Raw genomic sequence first — 22,029 nt, 5'->3', positions numbered from 1 at the left:
CTGGTTATTTAATTCTTTTAATGATTCATAGTACTTAGACCACCAATCCAGTTCTTCCTTCTCAGGCTTTTCCTCCTCAAATTCTTCCTCTTTTGGTACCAATTTATCAATAGGTATTTTTTTCAGTGGTGCCTGAATATAAATGACATAAAGTTCCATTCATTATGTGCAAATGTAGAACAATCTTGTTGGACCTCTACAACATCCAGCAAGATTACTTCATGAAATCCTTATATCATTCCTGAAATAAATTGCAATTCCCTACTATAATTGTATACCACATGGCCTGTTTTGCCTCCCATAAACTCAGATGTGGAGGATGATGTTACCTCATCACTAGTGTTGAGGTAAGAAGGTTGTTGAGATGGTGGTCAACCTGCAGCTCCAAAGGGTCCTTGATGAAAGCAGATTATGTGGACTTCTTTCAGACCAGGATATAACACTGAGATAGCTTTGAGCATGCTTGCTAATGACCTCTAGTGGGCTTGGAATGGGGTAGTGCATCCATCCTGGCCCTCTTTGATCTCTTGTCAGCATTCAGAGGTTGGAGTGGGGGCACTGCTCTATGTTGGTTCTCCTCCTCCTTCCTTCCTGCAGAGCTGGTTCCAGTCAGTGTTGGTGAGGGAAAAAGTGGTCTAGTCTGAGACCACTGCTTTGTGTGTGCCTCAGGACTCCACCCTCTCCCCTCTCCTGTTTAATATCTACATTAGATAGTAAAGCTGCTGAGGGGAGTTATTCTTTGGCATGGGGTGCAGTACCATTAGTATGCTTATAATGTGCAATTGTACATCACAGCCCCAACCATCCAAGTGAAGTTGTCAAGGTTCTGTCCAGTGTCTGGAGGCTTTGGGGATCTGATAGGGAAGAACAGGCTTCCACTCCACCATTCCAAGAGCAAGTAGTTGTGGGTTTGGGGCCCTAGGAATCTGGGAATTGGAGAGGTTTCATCCTTGAATCTGGATGGTGTTGCACTGCCTCAGTTGGATTCAGTGTGCAATCTGGGGGTCCTGCTGGGCTCACAGGTCCTGTTTGAAAAGCAGGTGGCTGCTGTAGCCTGGGGCCCTTTGTATAACTTTGTCTTGTGTGCCAGCTGCACCTGTTCCTGAAGCAGGGGGTCCTGCTCATGGTCACCCACACCTTAGTCACCTCCTGACTGGATTATTGCAATGCACTCTATATCAGGCTGCCCTTGAAGGCCATCTGGAAGCATCAATTGGTCCAGAATGCAACAGCATGGTAGTCATGTGTTTCCCTCGTTAGGCCCATATGCCTCTACTTTGCGAGCTACCCTGGCTCCCATTAGGCTTCAGGGTGCAATTCAAGGTGCTGATTATAAAGCCTTCCATGGCATAGAAACAGGTTAGCTGCAGGACTCTCCCAAGGATATGTGCCCACCCCACACATTTCAACAGGGAGGGCACACTCCAGGTCCTTTCATTGAACACATGTTATCTTGCAGGATTTCTCTGCCTTCTCTGTGGCAGCCTCAGCCCACTGAAAAAAATTCTCCCCAACATATGGTTGGGCCCCAACACTACAGGCCTTTGGGCTGTTTCCCCAGGCCTCGGGGTCAGGGTGTGTTGAGACCCTAAATGAAGAAGATTTCAATTCTGGAATTGTTCTAGTATGTTTTAATGAAATATGTTATTTTGTATTGATTGATTATATGGGGGGGGTTGCCTTTTTGTATGATGCCCAGAGTCACATGGTTTGAATCAGGCAGCCATATAAATACTTCACGATAGTAAAAAAGCAAGGAAGGAAAATTGCCAGTTCAGTTACCTTATATATACAGAAAAGAGAAGGAATTCTTATCTTGTTCTTTATCTATGGAGACTAAAGTGGGGTGGGGGGGTGCCCTCAAGTCAGTCTTGACTCCTGGCAACTGCCTGGACCTGTCTCTGCACTTTTCTTGGCAAAATTTTGGAGGTGCTTTGCCATTGCCTACTTCCTAGGGCTGAGAGAGAGTGACAAGTCCAAGGTCACCCAGCTGGCTTTGTACCTAAAGCAGAACTAGGACTCACAGTCTCCCAGTTTTTAGCCTGGTGCCTTAACCACTACATCAAACTGGCTCTCAAAGTATTTTAGGTTACCCTTTTATTTGATTGCTTTTCTTGCATTTCCCATTTATATTTCCTTCTTTGCCATTTAGTCAGTACCATTGTATCAATAATTTTTCTAAAACATCCATATGTGCGTTATACAATCCACATTGCAGAATCTCTGTCAGAGTGAACCTGAACCTTTGCTGTACTCACCTTGACAAGCTTGAGGGGATTAGCTTTGCTTCCTAAGTCTCCAGCAGCTGCACCAATATTTATTACGGTCTGCCCAGCAGCTGCACCAATATTTATTACGGTCTGCCCAGCAGCTGCACCAATGTTCATCACCTTTTGGGAGACATTTGGTTTAACTGAAGCTTTCCTTCCTGAAATAGAATCATAGAATTGGAAGGGACATTGGAGGTCTTCTAGTCCAACCCCCACGTATTAACCACATGTTTAATGCAAATGCATGCTTTCATCTGTTGTAACATTTCTAGGTGTGACCCATCAGGACATTCCTTTAGATCAGTGTTCCTCAACCTTGGCAACTTGAAGATGTGTGGACTCCAACTCCCAGAATTCCAACTCCCCAGCCAGCAAGCTGGCTGAGGAATTCTGGGAGTTGAAGTCCATATATCTTAAAGCTGCCAAGGTTGAGAAACACTGCTTTAGATTAACTGACAAAGATAATTTACTTAGCAGATGCTATATTCTACATATCTTAAATCCCCACACATTATGCTCTATTTCATTTCATTGGACAATGCCCTAAAAAGATGGTAAAAACTCACTCTTTGGTGGGCTATCTGTTTCCTCTTCCAGCTCATCTACTTCTTTAGGAGCAAATTTCATAATATGAGAAACTATGTGAGTTCCCACCAGGACAGAGCGTCCAAAGGCTCTCTTCTCCACCACAAAGATACTGAGAGGTGGATGTAAATATACCTGTTCTGGAAGCTCCTAAGAAAAAAAAAATCAACCAAATCAATTACAGAAAAATCCATACCACTTCTAAGATAACTGGTTTATCATGATATGTTTCACAGAATTTCCAGTGACACAATAGCAGAAGTACACATTTTTCTTGATCAGATTTCCAGTAATTCAGTACGCAGATTGTCCCTCAGCCATTTTCACTGATTATTTATTTATTAAATTTATGTCACCACCCATCTCCCCCAATGTGGGACTCTGGGCGGTTTACAATAAAATAACACTAAGAACACAACCAGCTAATTTACCAATAAAATATAAATAAAAAATGAATATAAAATCCAAGTGGAGATGGAACACAATCACTAAGGGGTGCTATGGTGCCAGCCATCCCCAGGTGGAGCTATCACTCTCCCCTTCCCAAGCAAGGTGGCAGAACCAAGTCTTCAGTTTCTTCCGGAAGCCCGAGAGTGAGGAAACCCGTCTCAACTCCGGGGGGAAGATATTCCAAAGGGCGGGCGCCACTGCAGAGAAGGCTCACCTCCTGGACCCCGCTAGATGAAATTCCTTTGCTGATGGGGTCTGTAGCATGCCCTCCCTGCCTGAACTGGTGGGGCAGGTCAATGTTATGGGGATGAGATGGTCCCTCAGGTACCCTGGTCCCAGGCCATGTAGGGCTTTAAAGGTGATGACCAACACCTTGAATTGGACCCGGAAGCAAACTGGTACCCAGTGCAGCTTGCGTTAACAGTGGTGTCACATGGGCTGATTTTACAGCACTGATAACTGTCCACGCAGCTGCATTCTGGACCAGCTGAAGCTTTCAAATACTCTTCAAGGGTAGCCCCATGTAGAGCGCATTGCAATAGTCTATATGGGAGATAACAAGGGCATGAGTGACTGTTCGGAGGGCATCTTGGTCCAGGAATGGGCGGAGCTGGTGCACCACCCTGCACTCTTCGAGCAGGAGTCACGAGTCCAGGAGGACCCCCAGATTCCGCACTGGTTCCAAGTGGGGAAGTGCCACCCCATCCAGAACCAAAGATGATAACTTCCTGGAACCTGAGGGGCCATCAGCCACTCTGTCTTACCAGGGTTCAATTGAAGCCTGTTGTTCCCTATCCAGACCCCCACAGCCCCAGGCGCTTGGAAAGGGTGGAGACTACATCTCTTACTTCACCTGGGATGGAGATATACAACTGAGTATCATTGGCATATTGATGATACCTCACCCAGTGGTTTCATCTAGATGTTAAATAGGAGAGGAGAGAGTACCGAACCCTGCAGCACCCCACAATGGAGGGGTCGAGGGCTGGATCTCTCCTCTCTTATCACCACCGATTGGGAATGGCCCTGGAGGAAGGAGGTGAACCAGCGCAAAACTACACCACCCACCCCCAACCCCCTGAGCCGCCCCAGAAGGATACCATGGTTGATGGTATCAAAAGCCGTTGAGAGATCCAAGAGAGCCAGGATGGATGCACTCCCTCCATCCTGCTCCCACCAGAGATCATCCATAAGTGCGACCAATGTGGTCTCTGTCCCATATCCTGGCCTGAAACCTGACTGAAAGGGGTCCAGATAATCTGTTTCCTCCAGAATTCTCTGGAGATGCAATGCAACCACTTTCTCAACCACCTTTCCCAAAAAGGGAAGGTGGGAGACAGGACGAAAACCATTTGCCTGGGGAACTCCACTGCCAACCCTGAGACGGCCTCCAGGAGCTTGGGCAGGGAGGTTGCTACGCAGCAGGGAGGCTGGTACAGTAGCAACACCCCCAACTATTCTCGGGATCCCAGCTTGAAAAACAGGGTCTCACAGCCGGCCACTTGAGGAGCAGGGCCCCTGAAGGTCACTAAAGATTCCCCAATGACAATTGACACCCCTCCTCCCCTGCCCTGGTGTCTCGGCTGGTGCCATACTTGAATCAACCATATAGGATTCTCAATGGTCATAAAAGGAAGAAAACTGTATTTAACAAAAAGATATGCATGTGGATACTGTAAACAGTAATGGTCTTTCCTAGGTCACATTTGTACAACTCTAGCTTGTTTAGTTCCATTCCAATTATCTTAACTTTCCGGATCTGCCTCCCAGTTACCACTTACCACATTAACAAATTTAACGAGTTCATTGAAATTTGGGTTCTTTTTGTAAACTATGATCACTTCTGATTCCACTTTCTTTCCAGCACATTCAATTATCACCTGTGGCTGGTCAACCTCAAATAGGTTCACACGTTTCAGATCTCTCAGGCCCCAAAACAAGATCTAAAAAGAGGCAGACAAATGCCTTAGGTCAGAACAAGGCTAAGTATTCTCCTTCTCTAAAGGATTCCCAGTCTCAAAACACATTGAATTGTCTGACAATTATATCTGTCATACGCTGCCTACTACTGAGTAAAACACAGACACTAATTCAGGGAAGATCAGGTTCTGGTTTATTTCAGCATAGTGCATAGCTAGAAAAAGCTGAGAGTGAAGGGAGCGCGCTGGTGCGGGGTTTAAATAGCCCGCGCCGGTCAGCGCCCCCCCCCCCCCACCTTGGGTTGTGTCATCCCCCCAAGTCCTGTATGCTTCGTTGCCGGTAGGTGAGGGGTCGCGGGGCCCCTGCTGGTGCCCCGGGCTTCGCTCATAATCGTTTTCTTCCTCCGGCCGGTGATTGCTGTCAGCTGGGCGATATCCGTTGCGTTCCTGCTGACAGCTTCAGGTGTGCCTCGTGATCCGCCCTGTCTTTGTCATTCTTTCTTCCCCCTTTGTGTTCTAATGACTGGTTCTTCCGGCCGGGGTCGTTCCCTTCTCCTCGGGGTCTGTGTCTGTTGTTGTGCGTGCTTTGCTTATCTTTAAATCCCTTCCTCTTGTTTCCGTGGTATTGTCATGTGTGCCGTTGTGCTGATGCATTCAGCTCAACGGTGCTCATGACAATATCCCAGATTAGCGAACACATACGCCATCCACTTTCTTACTCATGTTCTCTGCTTATAGCACATTCAGTTTAAATTGCTGTGGGTTAATGTACATATTAAAGACTTTGATTTAGAACAATAATCTAAACTTCATAAATAATTCCATAATTCCAGGAAACTGCTCCAGTGTGAGCCAATTCTCTCCAGAGAACCACTTTACAATTCAGTGTACTGCTATGGATTCTCACAAAGTCCAAGAAAAACTAAAAAAAAACCCAAACAAACAGCAAAAAGTTGTTGAACTGGTATATTAATTTATAGCTTCCCAGTTTCTTAATCTAATTTCTGCATACCCAGACTTAGCTGCAGTGATAAAGCTTGCTATTACCCATACAATTTATTTGCCATTATTTCAGCACATTGATAAAGATGTTAATGCTATACTAACAAATAATTTCATTTTCCATCCCCCTATCTGGCTAGTCAATTTGAACAGGTAAATATTTGTTACTTTCAATAATTACTTTCATGGAATATCTTTTAGAAAAAAGATTTTACCTCTATGCGAAATTCTTTAAGGACTGGGCGGATTCCCTCAGGAATAATGAATCGTGCAGAACGAGGATCCCCCAAATAGTCTGGCTCTTTGGGGTCTACATCATTAGGCACTGATGGCTAGAAAATAAAGTAAAGAGGAGTGATGAAGCTGTACTGGTATGCAAAGTCTCATTTATATGATACTCTATTAGCAAGAAATGTAGTCATTCAAGCATGGTCTTTACATGACAAATGCTATCATAATTAGTTGTTATCTTTCTAAAATGGAACTATCACGTGCTATTTTTCTGGAAGTGACACTTCCTTACCCAGAAATATTTCCTCCTAATTGGACACTTAGTAGCATATGGCTGCGAGAGCTGGACCATAGGGAAGGCTGAGAGAAGGAAGATCGATGCTTTTGAACTGTGGTGTTGGAGGAAAATTCTGAGAGTGCCTTGGACTGCAAGAAGATCAAACCAGTCCATCCTCCAGGAAATAAAGCCAGACTGCTCACTTGAGGGAATGATAGTAAAGGCAAAACTGAAATACTTTGGCCACATAATGAGAAGACAGGAAACCCTGGAGAAGATGCTGATGCTAGGGAGAGTGGAAGGCAAAAGGAAGAGGGGACGACCAAGGGCAAGATGGATGGATGGATGATATTCTAGAGGTGATGGACTCGTCCCTGGGGGAGCTGGGGGTGTTGACGACTGACACGAAGCTCTGGCATGGGCTGGTCCATGAAGTCACGAAGAGTTGGAAGCGACTGAACGAATAAACAACAATTGGACACTGGTTGTGCTAAAGAGATGAAAAGGCACTCACTGCTTGCTAAGTTGTATTCAGTCACTATTTTATTGTGTTATTTTACAGATTGTAGACTACGATCTAGCTCTATTTAAATCTTAATCATAGCCTTCCATAAAAGGCCTTGGCATGAGTACTACAAGATCCTGCTGTAAATGAAAAGCTACCCTGTCAAGAAAACATGGTAGATGCAGGTCTACTTGTTATGGTCAATATATTGCTAAAAATATACATTACTGAACATGCATCTAGTGTCTAGCAGGGATGTTCTCAGGCTATTCATGTTTCCAAGTTCAGCAAACTCTAGGTTTAATAGTCTAATGGGTAAGAATGGGCGTCCACTAAACCCAAATCTACATTAAATGGCTAATTGGATTTTACACATGCACAAAATGAATGGATTTTGTTCATTACATTTAAAGTCACCTAAACTGAGGTTCAGTAAATAAAGAGTATACTGTATCTCCCTGCAAATCAGGTGATGGTAATAAACCCACTTACCTCTAAGTAACCACTATAATCCAGTTCAATCAGCTCAAATACAGCAATTAATTCCCCAGCTGATTTATGTCCCTTATAAATGTCAAAAAATTGGAGAGAAGGTTTGCTGTAAGGCTCATCTACCAGCTTCACCTGTGGGGTAACAAAGGCTCGACCAAGGAACTCTGCTGAGCCCTATAGAAGCAAGCAAGCAACAGTTCAGTACATGCACATTATTTTGGGATCACCAAAGCTTGCTACCATAGCACAGAGGGCATTTTACTCAGACTAACAGTATCAGATCGCTTATTTCTAAGTTCTGCCTATCCTTATGAATTTCATGTAGAACAGTGTTTTTCAACCTCAGCAACTTTAAGATGCATGGATTCAACTCCCAGAATTCCCCAGCCAGCATGGGAATTGAAGTCTGCACATCTTACAGTTGCTGAGATTGAGGAAGATTGATGTAGAATACTTTTGCACCTGAGCACCATCCTAGCAAAAGATGCTGCTGCTTTAAGAAGTCCATTCTTAAAGTAACTCTTAAAGCTTGCAACTTCTTTTCAGGCTTTCATAGAAACCTGGAAACAAGTTTGACTCCTTTAAAGAATAGCAGAGAGGTGTAATGCCCATGTGAAGTCTGGAACGCTAATTCCAAACCATTTTTGAAGCATGCAAAGCCTAATACTCAATAGTTTGATGGCCTGACTAGATAGTAGCCCATCCCTGTTCTTGTTGCTACCTCTGTTTATTTTTGCGGTGTGGAAGGGAAAAAGCAGTGCTTTCTAAAAATCTTGGAGCTTTGATTTCAACAGGGATCAGAGAGAGCTGCTCAATTTAGAAAACCCATTGAAGAGAGATAAGGCATCTTGACTTCAGTAGAGAGGGGCGAAAGCCAAAAAGCCAAGAGAGAGAACAATGGGAGAGTTCTTGCAGTGGGAAATTGCCCACCTTCCAGCTAATACTGCAAAACGTATTTATAGCATTTCCTCCTACCTCACAGCAGAGCCAGAAATTAACTGACTTATCTGCCAAAGTACACCAACAACATGAGAATGCAGGATGAAGTGCCAGCCCTAGACTGACGCAAACATCACGTATAGAGGTTCCCTTGGTCATGCAGTTTTCTCCAATCAACCTAAGTCATCTGGAAGTGACAGTCTGCAAAATCAAAAATTCTTGAGGATACTGCATCTACCAGTGGTTCGCTATGTGGTGGCTCAAGAGAAAGTATTCTCAACACAATCTCTCAGGTCATGAAGTTTTCAGATAGGATTGCCAATGAGCCTTCTAAGCTCTTGGCATGAGTTTAAGGCATGTCTGTTCATCCAGGTACTTGATTAAACTGGTGGTGCTGGGCCTTCTGATTTAGTTCAATATTGTCCTTGAATGGTTTTAAGCATGTTTTTTTTAATTGAACTATTGCTTTAATTTATTGTAAGCTTTTTAAAATTGTTCCCTGCTTTGGAATCTTTTTTTAGCAATAAGAAGCAGATTTAAAGGTTTATAAAGAAAAGAAATATGCTCCAACTTACAAATTTATTGTAGTCAAAAATATTGACAATAGCAATTGGAGTCTCTGTCTTCAAGTCCTCTTTCTTTCCATCAATTACAAGCTGGTCATACAGAAGTAATTCGTTCCACATTGGGCTGAGTGTCTCTTCCAGTACCTGAATTAACAAATATTGAAGTTATTGACAGTGACAGAATGGAGCTGGTAAGTGCTGTTTTCCATCCCATTGCACAGTCACTCAGACGTACACTCTGTTCTAGTATTCTGATAAGCTCAGGCTGGGAGAATAACAAATAAATAGCTTTTCATACAGTTTCCATTTGTATGAAAAGCATCATGGCACCTTATCTGAAGAAGCAGAGATCATCTGTTGATGGATCACACTCCAGAGGAAAATAAAGGAAGACAACATCCTGCCAACTTTAGTCATTGCTAGCCAAGCATAACTAATACCCCTTGCTTAACTCTTGGAAGTGAGAGGGTGGGTTAGAAATAGCTACCAGCTATGCAACATGACCCGGACGTGTCCTATGGACAACGCCGGCTCCAAGGCTTTGAAACGGAGATGAGCACCGCCCCCTAGAGTCGGACACGACTGGACTTTACGTCAAGGGAAACCTTTACCTTTACCTATGCAAATATATATCCACATGCTGATGCTAACAGTGTTACAAGCAAAGAAAGTTCAGTCAGAAATACTGGCACAAATAACTACAAACCACTGCCATATTCCTGTCCCTTTATGATCAAATGAGGTGATGGGTAGGAATGCTTGTTTAACTGCCTACAAATACTGAATAATTAGCTAGCACAGCTGACAACAAAATGTAAGATGCTTGCCTATCTATGAGGTTACAATTAAAAGAAGGTCTTTTTTATGCTGAGCCTCATGACACTGAGACACTCCCTATATCCACTCAGATATGCAAAGATTAGCACTAGGGTTAACACCAGATGAACAATCAAACAGCACAATACACCCTAATCAAGGAACTATTAACTCAGTCAATCAACCAAGCTGCAAACAACAGCCCAATCAAGGAACTCCCAAGGAGAGAACAACATCCCAACCAACACAAGCGGGACAAGCCACGGTACATAAACAGAGAGCAAGGCCCTCTCCCTCTTCGCACTGAAGATGTTGCCTAGTCTAGCAATGAAACATCTGCAAGAAAACAAGGCTCAGAGAGCACCACGGACTCCACAGTTCTAAGTTTAAGCAGCCTTTTCTTCTCTATGTTTTCATTAAGGCTCATTTTCACATTGATTTACTTCTGCTTGAAGAAAAAATATGTCTGCATTTTCCCCTTTCCCTTAGTGAAAAAGTATGGTGTGGGCAAGGGGGAACAGAGACTGAAATTTGGAATGGTTTGGAGAGGAAATGTTAAGTAGGGTCAAGCCGCATAATAGCCAGCAAACCAAACAAGCAAGAATCACATGGATTTCAAAAACACATGTATGATACTAGTCTGGGATAAAAAAATAATCTTGAAAACTGTGAAACTAAATTCCCAGCCAGAGTTATAGCGAGTTGATTAAACTGAGTCTCTCTGAAACATTTCCTTCCCACAGCTCTCACATCTAGACTGTGTGGGCTCTTCTCATGTAAACTACTCTCCTCCCCCATTCCTTCCCAGTGTCTCCCTAAGTTCTTCCAACTTAAACTCTACTCAAGTTACTATCACATTTTTTAAGAAGGTAAAAGGAGAAAAAAAACCCACACAACTGGAAAGACACCTTACAGATAATTTTCTCTGATTCATGTGAACCCACTCAATCATTTGAGACCCTTCTACTCATCAGAGGTATGATATGGCATGAGTCATGGCTATATAATACAAATATATTAATTAACCATATGAGATGTAGTGGTGAAAGGGTGGGATTAGGATTGGAAACCTCCAGGTTCTCATCTAGTCTCAGTCTTACTCAGCCCAACTTATCTCACAGTGTTGTTCTTGGAAAAAATAAGAGGGAGCACTATGTACACCCTCTTGAGCACCTGAAGGAAAGGCAAGATATAAATCTAACAAAGAAATTAATGTGATGTAATGGTTCAGGTGTTGAACCAAGACCAGGGAGACCCTGTTTCAAAACCATCCTTGGTCATAGGAGCTCACTAGGTGATTTTAGGCCAGTCATTATTTCTCAGGCCAACTCCTGGGGAAAAAATGGGAGGAGGAACTTAAGAGCAGTTTGATAAACTGAAGACTAAGGATTATATATTAATAGGTAGAAAGAGCAGCAGTTCAGTTAGTTTTAGAATCAGGATGACTGTAGATGGATCAAACAAGTCAAGATGGCATATAAAAGAGGGTGGGGCTTCAATCACATGGTCACAACTGCCATCTTGACATTTTGGACTACCCACACCACCCCCGATGGATGCCCCTGCCATTTATGTTATAAATAAATAAAAGAATGGCAGAAAACCAGGGAGCTGCTGTGGATGATGTGGATTTAAACATTTGGTCAGCAAATAGGAACAGGATCAATGCAGGTGTTTGTTGAGGTGGGGGGGCAGAGATAAAGGGAGCTGCCATTTCAGTATTTACCTGAAGTGTTGTTATTCACAATGTCTGCCAATATTCTTACCATTGTAGACTGGCACTGTGTTGAAAATACCACTCTTGCAAATGGATCTGAAAGGCCATTTTCATCAGCAGGAAGAATACCTCTTGCCTGATACAAATGGGCTCGAAGCTGAAAGTAACTGAAGTCTAAAGGAAAGAGAGATTAATTTTCCACAGGAACTGCTTACAGTATATGTGATACCCACAGATTTCAACTAGGGCTCTCTTGAGAATTAATGGTACTTCTCTAACTAGTTTACAGCAAGGTGGAAATAAAATTATGTCCTGCCATGTTAAATAAGAAGAATTATAATAGCTGCAATGCAAAAATTGTCCCCAGATACTCATTCATTTAAAAAGCAGCAGTCTTTATAGATCATGAGTCAGCAGCCTTGTCAGTGAACTAAAATGTGACAAACTGGCTCATTTGATTCTATGCTTGCCTGCTCAGAATATTCTGGGAAGTCTAGTGCAGTAAAGAATGTGATCGTACTTTGCAGCCTAACAGATTTCTTGTGGCACATATTCAGTGCAACATGAACCAGCTACTCATATCTTCCGTGTGAGGGGAAAAATAACTCTTATTTAAAAAAATGTTTTCATTTCTTTTGTTTGCATGTTCTTTTTTCATATTTTATAGTTATAACTACAAGTGAAATACTAACTTCATACTGTGCACTAGTCATGCTAATACACTAAAGAGGAAGTGCTAAACTGTCTTGCTAAATAAGTGGATTTGAAAAATGAAGTCTCTTGTGAGCCTCAGGGTATCCACTGAGTATCCACAGAGAAATCCCAACCATATACCTGCATAATACGCTACTCTTTTTTTTTCCTCCTTCCATTCTGCTTCTACCCAGGTGAGAAATTCAACCCTGTCCTTGAACAGAGTATAACTAGGTCAATCACTCCCAATCCCAATAGATAGTTCTTGTTTAGTGACTGCCTGGTTTACCAACTGTTCACAATTTCCTTGTTTAGGAACTGTTCATGGTTAGCGACCGCTTCACTTAGCAACTGAGTTGCTGGTCACAATTGTGGCCTCTAAACAAGGACTAGTAAAGGTAAAGGTAAAGGTTTCCCTTGACATTAAGTCCAGTCGTGTCCGACTCCAGGGGGCGGTGCTCATCTCCATTTCAAAGCCGAAGAGCCGGCATTTGTCCATAGACACTTCCGTGGTCATGTGGCCGGCATGACTACACGGAACGCCATTACCTGCCCGCCAAAGTGGTACCTATTAATCTACTCACATTTGCATGTTTTCGAACTGCTAGGTTGGCAGGAGCTGGGACTAGCAACGGGAGCTCACCCCGTCACGCGGATTCGAACTGCCGACCTTCCGATTGACAAGCTCAGCAGCTCAGCAGTTTAACCCGCAGCGCCACCGCGTCCCTATAAACAAGGACTACCTGTATATAATTGACCATGTCAGCTTCAGAGGATATCTCTAAATGGGTTTCTTTCAAGTTGGGCTTGACCCTGATAAGCATCCATATAGTTGGCAACTATACAAGTAATCACTATACAACCTAATGAGTCCAACTGTCTCATTTAGCGACTGTTCACAGTTACAACAGTGATGAAAAAGTAACCCTGTGACCAATTCTCACATTTATGACCTTTGCAGTTCTATAAAGCAAAGGAAAGCTGAAGTAAGATCATAAGCATAGTCGTGGTTTCACTTAACAGCCACTTTGCTTAACGACTGAATTGCTGGTCCCAACTGTGGTCACTAAACAAGGATTACCTGTATGTACTTATTTATTCACTATATAGAGATAGTCATTGCATTCTCTCAGAATGTATTTTAGATTTTCTAGTCTATCTTACAGCTTATTCCTTGGTATTCTATCCAAATACTAACCACATCCAATCATGCTTAGTTTTTTGAGATTAACCAAGGTCAGCTAGGCAGTGCCATCTCCTAATTAGGATGTGATTCTGTATTGGGTTCAATTGAATCATTCAATAGCTCCCAGTACAACAGAATGAGCTTTCTGTTGAGAAAGTTTTCAGAAAAAGAATTATTACAAAAGTGACTATGCAGACAGCCTTTCCTGAAGCTACATATTTTTTTTCCTTTATGTTTTCTAATAGAAAAGCTTTGAGAAGGAAAAGAGAATGTATCTCAAAAAGGGTTGGATGGATCAGCATATTTCTGGTCTGTCTCAGTTTCACATGTATTCTATTATAAGGCTGTTCCATTTAGTTTCTGCACAAGCCTGCTTTATTTTAATTGTGAAAACATTTGCATTATTTCATGTATTTTTCACATACACTGAAATTTCATTATTTATTTATTGGATTTATATGGCTGCCCATCTCAAATACATGACTCTGGGTGGCTAACTGTATTAAAAATAATAAAAACACATACAAAATATAACATAAAACCACATAGTAGCCTAGAAATATTTTTTTTAAAAAATCAGTACATTTTATTTGCATTTGAGGTCTGGGGGGTTGTTCCTCAAAATTTAAAGCATGAAAAATATATTAATGGTCTGGGAAGTGTAAATGAGTTCAAAATGTAAACCAAATAAAATCCTCTAGCATCCCTAGTCTCAGTGAAAAAAGTCCTTTACCTGTTTAGACATTTGGGAACACTGCTCTGAAATTGGACAGTTGGTGGGGGCATCCACAAGCTTCTCTGAAACTCAATATTAACCCTGGGTTCTTTAGACCATGCTTTGATGAACAAGCCATAGTAGCCTAATTCACATGTAAGTGATAGTAGCAACAAACCAAGCCAAAACCAAATATTGCCATTATGGCTTAAGATGATATGCAAATCAATAATTTCTCTGAGTATTTGTACTAGAAAAAAAATAATCTGATGATCTATTATTTCCAAGGCTCCCCAAGCAATAAGCTTACCATCTCTGTTGAGTTGAATGGGTGGGAAATATGTTGGAATGCTTGCAAGTTTCTGTGTCTTATCACAGATGGGTTTGAACTCTTCTGGAAGTTCTGCAGTACAGTTCTTCACATATTTAGTTATCCCAAGCCACATATAGATTTCCAGTTTTGCGAAGATCTCTTCACTGCGTGACCCTGGAACCTTTAAGACCGAACAATAATTTCAATTACTATCTTGCTGTTGCTGGATTAAAGACACAAGATTCATTATTTATCCTGCTCATTTTCTTAACTAACAGTCACCATCCTTAACTTTAATTACTAATGATCAAATGGATAATGTCTACCTTTAGAAAGACAGTTTGGATCTTTGCACAGTCTTTGCCTTTCTCTTCTTCCACCACCGCGTAAAGGATATTCTGGGCAGGGACCCTTGAATAGGCTACACGCTTGTTGTTGCTAAACATCCAGATCAGGACATCAGGGATAGTACACTGGGGCTGAAAAAGGTGAGGAAAAGGGGAAAAAAAATAAAAGGAAAATAAAAGCAAGAAAGTTTATTGTGAAGGCTATTCTTTGTATATTCATAAAAAGAGTAAAGAATTTTAACACTTCAAATACTTTTTTCTAGAAAAAGAGATAATTGAAAGAAAAGGTAGTTGGATTTATGGAATTTTAGTAGGCAATAATGTGGGAACAAAAGATTGCTAGAAAGTTCTGGGAGCTATGCTTGCAGTAATTTCAAACCCTGATCATTTCACACACCATCCAGATGCCTTGTGATTTGTAAAACTTTACCAGGATTCTTCAAATGTTTTCAAGACTCCCATAAGGAGAATTTGAATTCCCTCTTTCTAAACATAAATGTGAAAATTCTAGGCAATTACCTCACTCCTTTACAGCAACAGAACTTCATGCTCCTGAAAGATAACCTCTTTCCTGTTTCTTGAACCCTAACCCTACTAACACAAAAACAAACTGCTCAGCTGTGTTTATACCCTTCATTCTGCAATTCAGTCATGTACCTCTTTAGCCAGGAAGCGGAGCTTTGACAGGATTATCTTTGCCTCATTTACTTTCTCCTTGACATTGATCCGAGTCAGTCGTCTTCTTATGCGGAGTCCTTGTTTTGCATAGAATATCTGAATGCAACAAAATGACATCATTTTTAAAATTCATTATGCTAAATTAATCAACAAAGGAAAGGTGTAAAGACATGCAACAGCATTAAAGGATCAGGACAACCTCAACAATGACAAGCATAGCAATACAAAATTTTAAAAAGGCCTGGAAATTATTTTATTACAGAATTCCAAACACTTTGAACATATTGTTCAAAAACGTCTTCCCTGCCCCTTTGTTGAAAAAAATGCTATAATTCCAGTGTTAACCCACAACACATATCGAGCAATCCATTGCTGCAAATCAGGTATAGATTTCCCTTCCACAGTTGTAGCATATTTCTTTTAGGCAGCCTCCATGCCAGAAAAACCACAGTTCTTGATAACTTGATAGGTTCCAAACACTGGGGATATTGCCAAGAAAAACATATTTTCACATACAACAACTGGTCCAGAGCCAAAGTAATAATTAAAGCAATAAATAATTTGTTTCATGTATACTGACTGCTCAATGAGAGTTCAGGAAGGGTTCATTATAATCACAGTACTGGTGGTAAAATAACTCAGGAGTTGGAATATTAACTCTTTATCGTTGTTATGGTTCTGAGCTGTAATATCTTCATCTAATCAGATATTTACCAAAATAGGGAGTCAGACTGAGTTCTCATCCTCTTTTTTAAACAAACATCAGACATGTAAAAATGGGTAGGGCTTCGATAGCATAGTTGTGGCCACCATCTTGAATTTTCTGACTCCCCTTCCAGATACCCCAGATAAACATAATTCTCTTTCCCCATTCTCATTCCCTGCCAAGTTCCTATTACAGAGAAGTTTCAGTTCCTGGTAGTGTTCCTCAATATGAATACTGGTTGTTTGCATTCCTGTTTTCAGAATAAGAGGAACTAGTTTAATTCTAGAAATGCTTGGTTTAGAATGAATGAAAATTTGGCAGTAAGAGAAAAAGAATATAAGAATTAAAAAGAGGGATGGAATAATTAAAACAGAATATAGCAGGAAGAAATAAAGCAAAGTGAGAAGACAAAAGAGGATAGCAATGTACAGATAATAAAGCTCAAAGATGACAAAACAAAGCAATAAAGGAGGATATAGAACATGGAAGTCATAAACCAATATTAGGAACTGGGGGCAATTCTTCCTCATTTACACTTCAAACTTACAGATTTGTTGATAATGGATAGGGAGACACACAGTAAAAGTATGTTTCCAGGTTGGTGCTAGAGAAGTTATGTCTATGACTGACTTCTTGAAACTCCTTTGCTGATGTAGTGTTTCTTGCAATAATTTTTTCAACAAAAAATAAAAGGTTTTCTCATGGAAAGCCTGTTTGTAAATGAACAGGATTTCAGTTGATCTAGTAGATCCACCTTGTAGACCTTTGCATTGTCCCTAAGAAACTCTGAAAACCAATACATCTAACACACCCCTGGAGTTCCATGTTTAGTGTCACACTCAGCATTCAAACTTTGCTCCTGAAAATAGAGCCAAGAATTCCATCTCTTTCCCCAACCTGGTACCCTCCAATTATGGGATGTCTTATACAACTGCAAGGTACTAGATCAGGCTGATCTACAACGATAACATAGTCTGGCTACATAACTTACAATGTTTTGTGGGAGAGATTTCATCCGACATCGATCAAGGTTATTTGGACGAGTCATTGGTTTTTTGTCCACATTAAGAGAATACTGCCTGAAATTAGAGACACTGTTAAGTTTTAGTTTATGAGAACAACATACATTGCATGAACATACAAATAATTAGAAATCACTACAACTTCTGACTCTCTATACAGTTAGAAGAAATCAGTATACACTGAAATCTCATTTTAATGAATTAATTGAGAGCAGGGGGTGTCCAGTATATTCCAAAGTATATTAAATGCAAGAGCACATTATTGGAGAAACAAAAATGACATTTTTGATACAAATGACAAATTGAGAGTCAGTTTGGTTTAGCAGTTGTGCTGGACTAGAAATCAGGAGGTCATATGGGAGTTGGCTGGATGACTTTCAGCCACTCACTCTTTCTCAGTCCAACTCTCCTTACAGAGTGATGGAGAAAAAAGGGGAAGGAGAAAATTAAACAAGTCCAGGTGGAATATAAATCTACTTGATACATTGATAAAAATGAAGCAATTTGTGTAATGTGCCAGGGTGCCAATGGTGCAAATTACATCATTTTGTCACTTGCAGATTGACATAGGCAAATGATGTAAATTGCAGCAGAATTAGATCTCCTATATGTGAAGTCCATGGATCAAGGTCCAGTAAATTGGAGTTCCACTATACATTTGGTGCTATAAAATAGTACCCAGAACTACCACTAGCTTTCTTAAATGCATGTTAATGTCCTATAAGCCCAAAGTCTGGCTCTGGACAATTTAATCTATAACTATACCATGGAAGTTCTGAAATAATATCAGTTTTCTTCTCCCTTCTGAATTAATATTTGGATTTAAAAAACTATCAGGACCCTATAAAGTTATACTTTAAAGTATAAACATGAATATGCTTCAAAATATGTGGAAGCGGTCATTTTTTGTAATAAAGTATTTTGTGGCAGACCAATATCTCTAGAGTGGATTTAAGATACAACATATGAACGTACATCCAACGGTGACCTTCTGTGGGGCTGTTATGCAGTGATACTTCAATCAAGATTAATGCCAGGAAGGGCTAAAAGGTAACAAGTGCCATCTGACCACTGAGTAAAAAGGCAATAGAGGTTTACTGACCTGCATCCCGCAACAAACTCCTCCAAAACCTGTTGAAGCCTCTCATCTGCTTTTGATTTTGGTCTCCTCAAGAGTTTCTCTACATCTTCTAGTCCATGTTCCTATCGCAGCAAAGAGGCTAGACTCACCTAACACACTCAGTCATAAACCCAGGTTAACAAAACTCAACTGCTATTTTGACATAAAAAGCTACAGCCAAATGTCTTAATGTGATGGGGCCTTTAACACATCATGCTAACACAATGGTTGGATTCCCACAATGTACTGAAGCACAAGCTCTCCAACCTCATCTTAGTCCAGGCCAGCACATTATACAAATCCAGTGATCCAGTGAGGAGATCAATCCTCAGCGCCAGAAGCAATATGTATTCTTGACACATGTATTTATTTTAACATTTTCTTAGTAACTTCTTAGAGTCTAGCTTACAGAGGCTGGATAAATATTTCATGTCCACTTTTCATGTATTTATTCATAAGCCTGTACAGTCCTATTTCTGTGTGATATAAGGGTTTTTCTTTAAAAAATCCACATGAAATTGATCTATAAAATTATTTAAAATAATCATTACTAAACAAGTTTTAATCAAATATATACTATTATAAATATCTATCAACCTAAACCACTTATTTCAACATATAAAACCTGGAAGAAAATTATGTTCTACTCTACACATTCTGTAAGGTCAGATCAGTTCATACAGAATTTACAAAAATCTTATTTCTAAAATATATTTATAATTAAAGTACTACTAAACTAACCTAGAAATAAATAATTTACAACAGCAGTTAAAATATTAAATCAGCATAAATGAATGAATTCAATAAAATGGCAAGCGGGTGGCCAAAACAAGTAAATACATAAATGCTAAATAAAGTAGAGAAAAAGTGTACTTAAACATTGAGAAAGAGTTATATGTTATTCTCACAGAAGGGAGCTCCAAGGATGAAGGCAAAATATGCACCCTGCACCAAAAGGGTTATGCCACACAGAAGCAACAAGGATATCATTCTGCAAAGAAATCAAGAAGGTTTTCTTAATGTGATTCATGATTTAGCTCTGCCCAAACAATTATGCATGCTCCCAGGAAATCAAATATGTGGGAAGAAGCAGCAGAGTCTGACAGAATGTTTCCAGGCGAAGCAATACATTACCAAACGCTCTGCTATTTTGACAATCCAGTTGGAATTATAAAGTCTCCAGGTGTAGTCTTCCCAGTAGCTCCATACATAAACACAGGGTTTCTCATGCAGCATCGGGAGGCAGCTGTAAGAGCTGACAGCAGCACGCAGAGAATGCTTAAGCTTGTACAAATAGCTAACATTTGTATGCCTGCCAGAGTTCTCTTGATTAGGGTTATCAGATCTGGGCTGCAGAAATCTCCAACTTTGCTTAGCAAAGTTGCAGTTCAAACCTGGTAGCTCAGATATTGGTAAGATGCCAAATAGGGCAACTGCATAGAACAAAGAACTGCTGTTTGTTTGGAAAAAGGAATATAAACATAAAACCTATAGGGTGGAGGAAGATTGTGTTTCCACTACATGAACCTAACAGAGATCATGGGTGGGCAATCTTCTCAGCCCTAAGAGCTATACAGGATGCTGCATACATTCCCATTATTCACATACACATACCTCTTCTTATACACATTTACATCTATCTTTCTCAATCCATAGTCCCCCTTCTCCCAGCGATCCACTCTAGATTGCTCATTTCCTGCTGCAATTAGCAGTAAGAAATGAACAATTCAGTCCCTGCCAGTCATCTGGCTGGTGGGAACCAGGTTGCTTAATTTTTCCACCATTCATGGCAACAGGAAAACAGTATCTATTTCTTGCATGCTTGCTGATCATGCTAAGACTGCAGTTTTTGCTGCTGAAGGCCTTATACAGCCTCTGAGCTACAGACTGCTCACCTGTGGCAAATGAAAATGAGTTCCTCTCTCATGAACTAAAATTGGAGTGGCCCTAAGATACCAAACATTAACTTACTGGTGAATGTATCTGAATGGTCCCTGATGGAATAGGATTATAAATGTAACAAGCTTTCTATCAGCATCAAGGAACTTATTGCTATCAAGAACCGAGATTCAAACTGGCTCCTAAAACCAGGTAAGTGATGTGTATCTTGCATATGCAGTATAAGTTACTCTGTAAAAAAAGAATGAGTTTCAATTTTGAGAATAGTATTAAGGATAATATAGAGGATTCTCTGGTCACGAATGGGCACTAAGGTTGATACCGGTTTCCTTATGAATAGAATTAGTGATACAAATTAATTAAAGTGTGGAAATTCAAATGAGGTGAAAATATTGAGTAATTACCTGTCATATTCAGTGGGTTCTGGTCTTTGGTTCACAGTCATGGAGTTATCATGCAAACTTGTAGTTGGAGGCATGACTTCAATATCCAGCTCTTCATCTGAAAGGGGATCTAGCAAAGGCTGTTTTTCTTCACTCTTTTCTCCCTTTTCACCTTTCCTAGACATCTTGGTGGTAATTTCTTCAGTTTTTCCATAATTGCCTTGAAGTTAAGCATGTTTATTCTTTGTTATCACAGCACATTTAATATGTTTAGTTACAGTATATGAGAATTTTTGTTTGATTTGAATGTAAAGATAAAATATAATCTACGGTCCACAATGTTCATCTGTCTGTCTATCTATCTATATCATCTATGAATTTAAGCAATGTATAAGTCTCTCATTCCATAAACTGGTTTAGGCCGTTTATGAAAATATAAACATTAAAACCATATAGTCATGATCATAAAAAATCTAAAAAGCCTGGGTAAAAAAAAATTAACAACTCCTAAACAGTTTTACAATATAGGCCCTACTTCAGAAAAGAGAATTAATTAGTGATATTACATTATCTAGGGTGGGAAGATAATGCAGAAGTTACTCTGTACAAAACCTGGCAGCACAGATAGACTATTAGGAAATTGAAGTTGTGCAGATAGTTTAGGCCTAAGTCCTACGAGCCATTGTGTCAGATTCCCTCACGCAAACTTGGCAGAAGATATCTGGACACTTGATAAGGCATGGTTAGAAAAGCATCGTTATTATTTATTTATATTTATTGCTTCTAGCATGAAGCTACCAACCTCCTCTTCCTTTAAGCACTCCAAAAGAATACCATGATCCATGGTATCAAAAGCTATACAAGTTCTAAGAGTATCAACTGATATTCCCCCATCTCTCTCTCCCAGTATAGAACATCCATTAGGTTGATGAAGGCCATCTCTGAGCCAAATCTGGTCTGAAGTTAGATTGCTAATCTGTTTCCTCTAATATTTCTTTAACCAAGAGAAGGAAAACTAAAATAAAACTTCAGCTGCTTGAAGAGCAATAGTGAGGGACTATTATCCAGAAGTACCCGGAAGCTTCAGCTGGTCCAGAATGCAGCTGCGCGAGCTGTTTTTGGTGCCCCCAGAAGGGCACATGTAACACCACTGCTGCGCGAGCTGCATTGGGTACCAGTTTGCTTCCGGGTCTAATTC

At 40.5% G+C, this 22,029-nt stretch overlaps 1 protein-coding gene across 1 annotated transcript in view; it reads right to left on the bottom strand.

Annotated features, from left to right (window-relative positions):
- Positions 1-21,036, bottom strand: part of LOC134493048 (fer-1-like protein 4) — a 37,354-nt gene extending 16,318 nt beyond the window's left edge. Inside the window, exons 1-15 of the mRNA XM_063297290.1 lie at positions 20,853-21,036; positions 19,684-19,804; positions 18,532-18,632; positions 17,399-17,486; positions 15,681-15,797; positions 15,003-15,155; positions 14,674-14,857; positions 11,819-11,943; positions 9,246-9,380; positions 7,732-7,905; positions 6,442-6,558; positions 5,087-5,248; positions 2,837-3,005; positions 2,259-2,428; positions 1-132 (exon numbers count right to left, since the gene is read on the bottom strand). Coding sequence (XP_063153360.1) covers positions 1-132; positions 2,259-2,428; positions 2,837-3,005; positions 5,087-5,248; positions 6,442-6,558; positions 7,732-7,905; positions 9,246-9,380; positions 11,819-11,943; positions 14,674-14,857; positions 15,003-15,155; positions 15,681-15,797; positions 17,399-17,486; positions 18,532-18,632; positions 19,684-19,804; positions 20,853-21,016 — 2,112 coding nt within the window. The 5' untranslated portion in view covers positions 21,017-21,036. The remainder of the gene's footprint in view (positions 133-2,258; positions 2,429-2,836; positions 3,006-5,086; positions 5,249-6,441; positions 6,559-7,731; positions 7,906-9,245; positions 9,381-11,818; positions 11,944-14,673; positions 14,858-15,002; positions 15,156-15,680; positions 15,798-17,398; positions 17,487-18,531; positions 18,633-19,683; positions 19,805-20,852) is intronic.
- Positions 21,037-22,029: the final 993 nt, after the last annotated feature.

The sequence above is a fragment of the Candoia aspera genome, chromosome 3 (genome assembly GCF_035149785.1).
Source record: "Candoia aspera isolate rCanAsp1 chromosome 3, rCanAsp1.hap2, whole genome shotgun sequence".
NCBI lineage: Eukaryota > Metazoa > Chordata > Lepidosauria > Squamata > Boidae > Candoia > Candoia aspera.
Note: the sequence above shows the minus strand (reverse complement) of the source record. Positions and strands in the feature narration are given on the sequence as shown.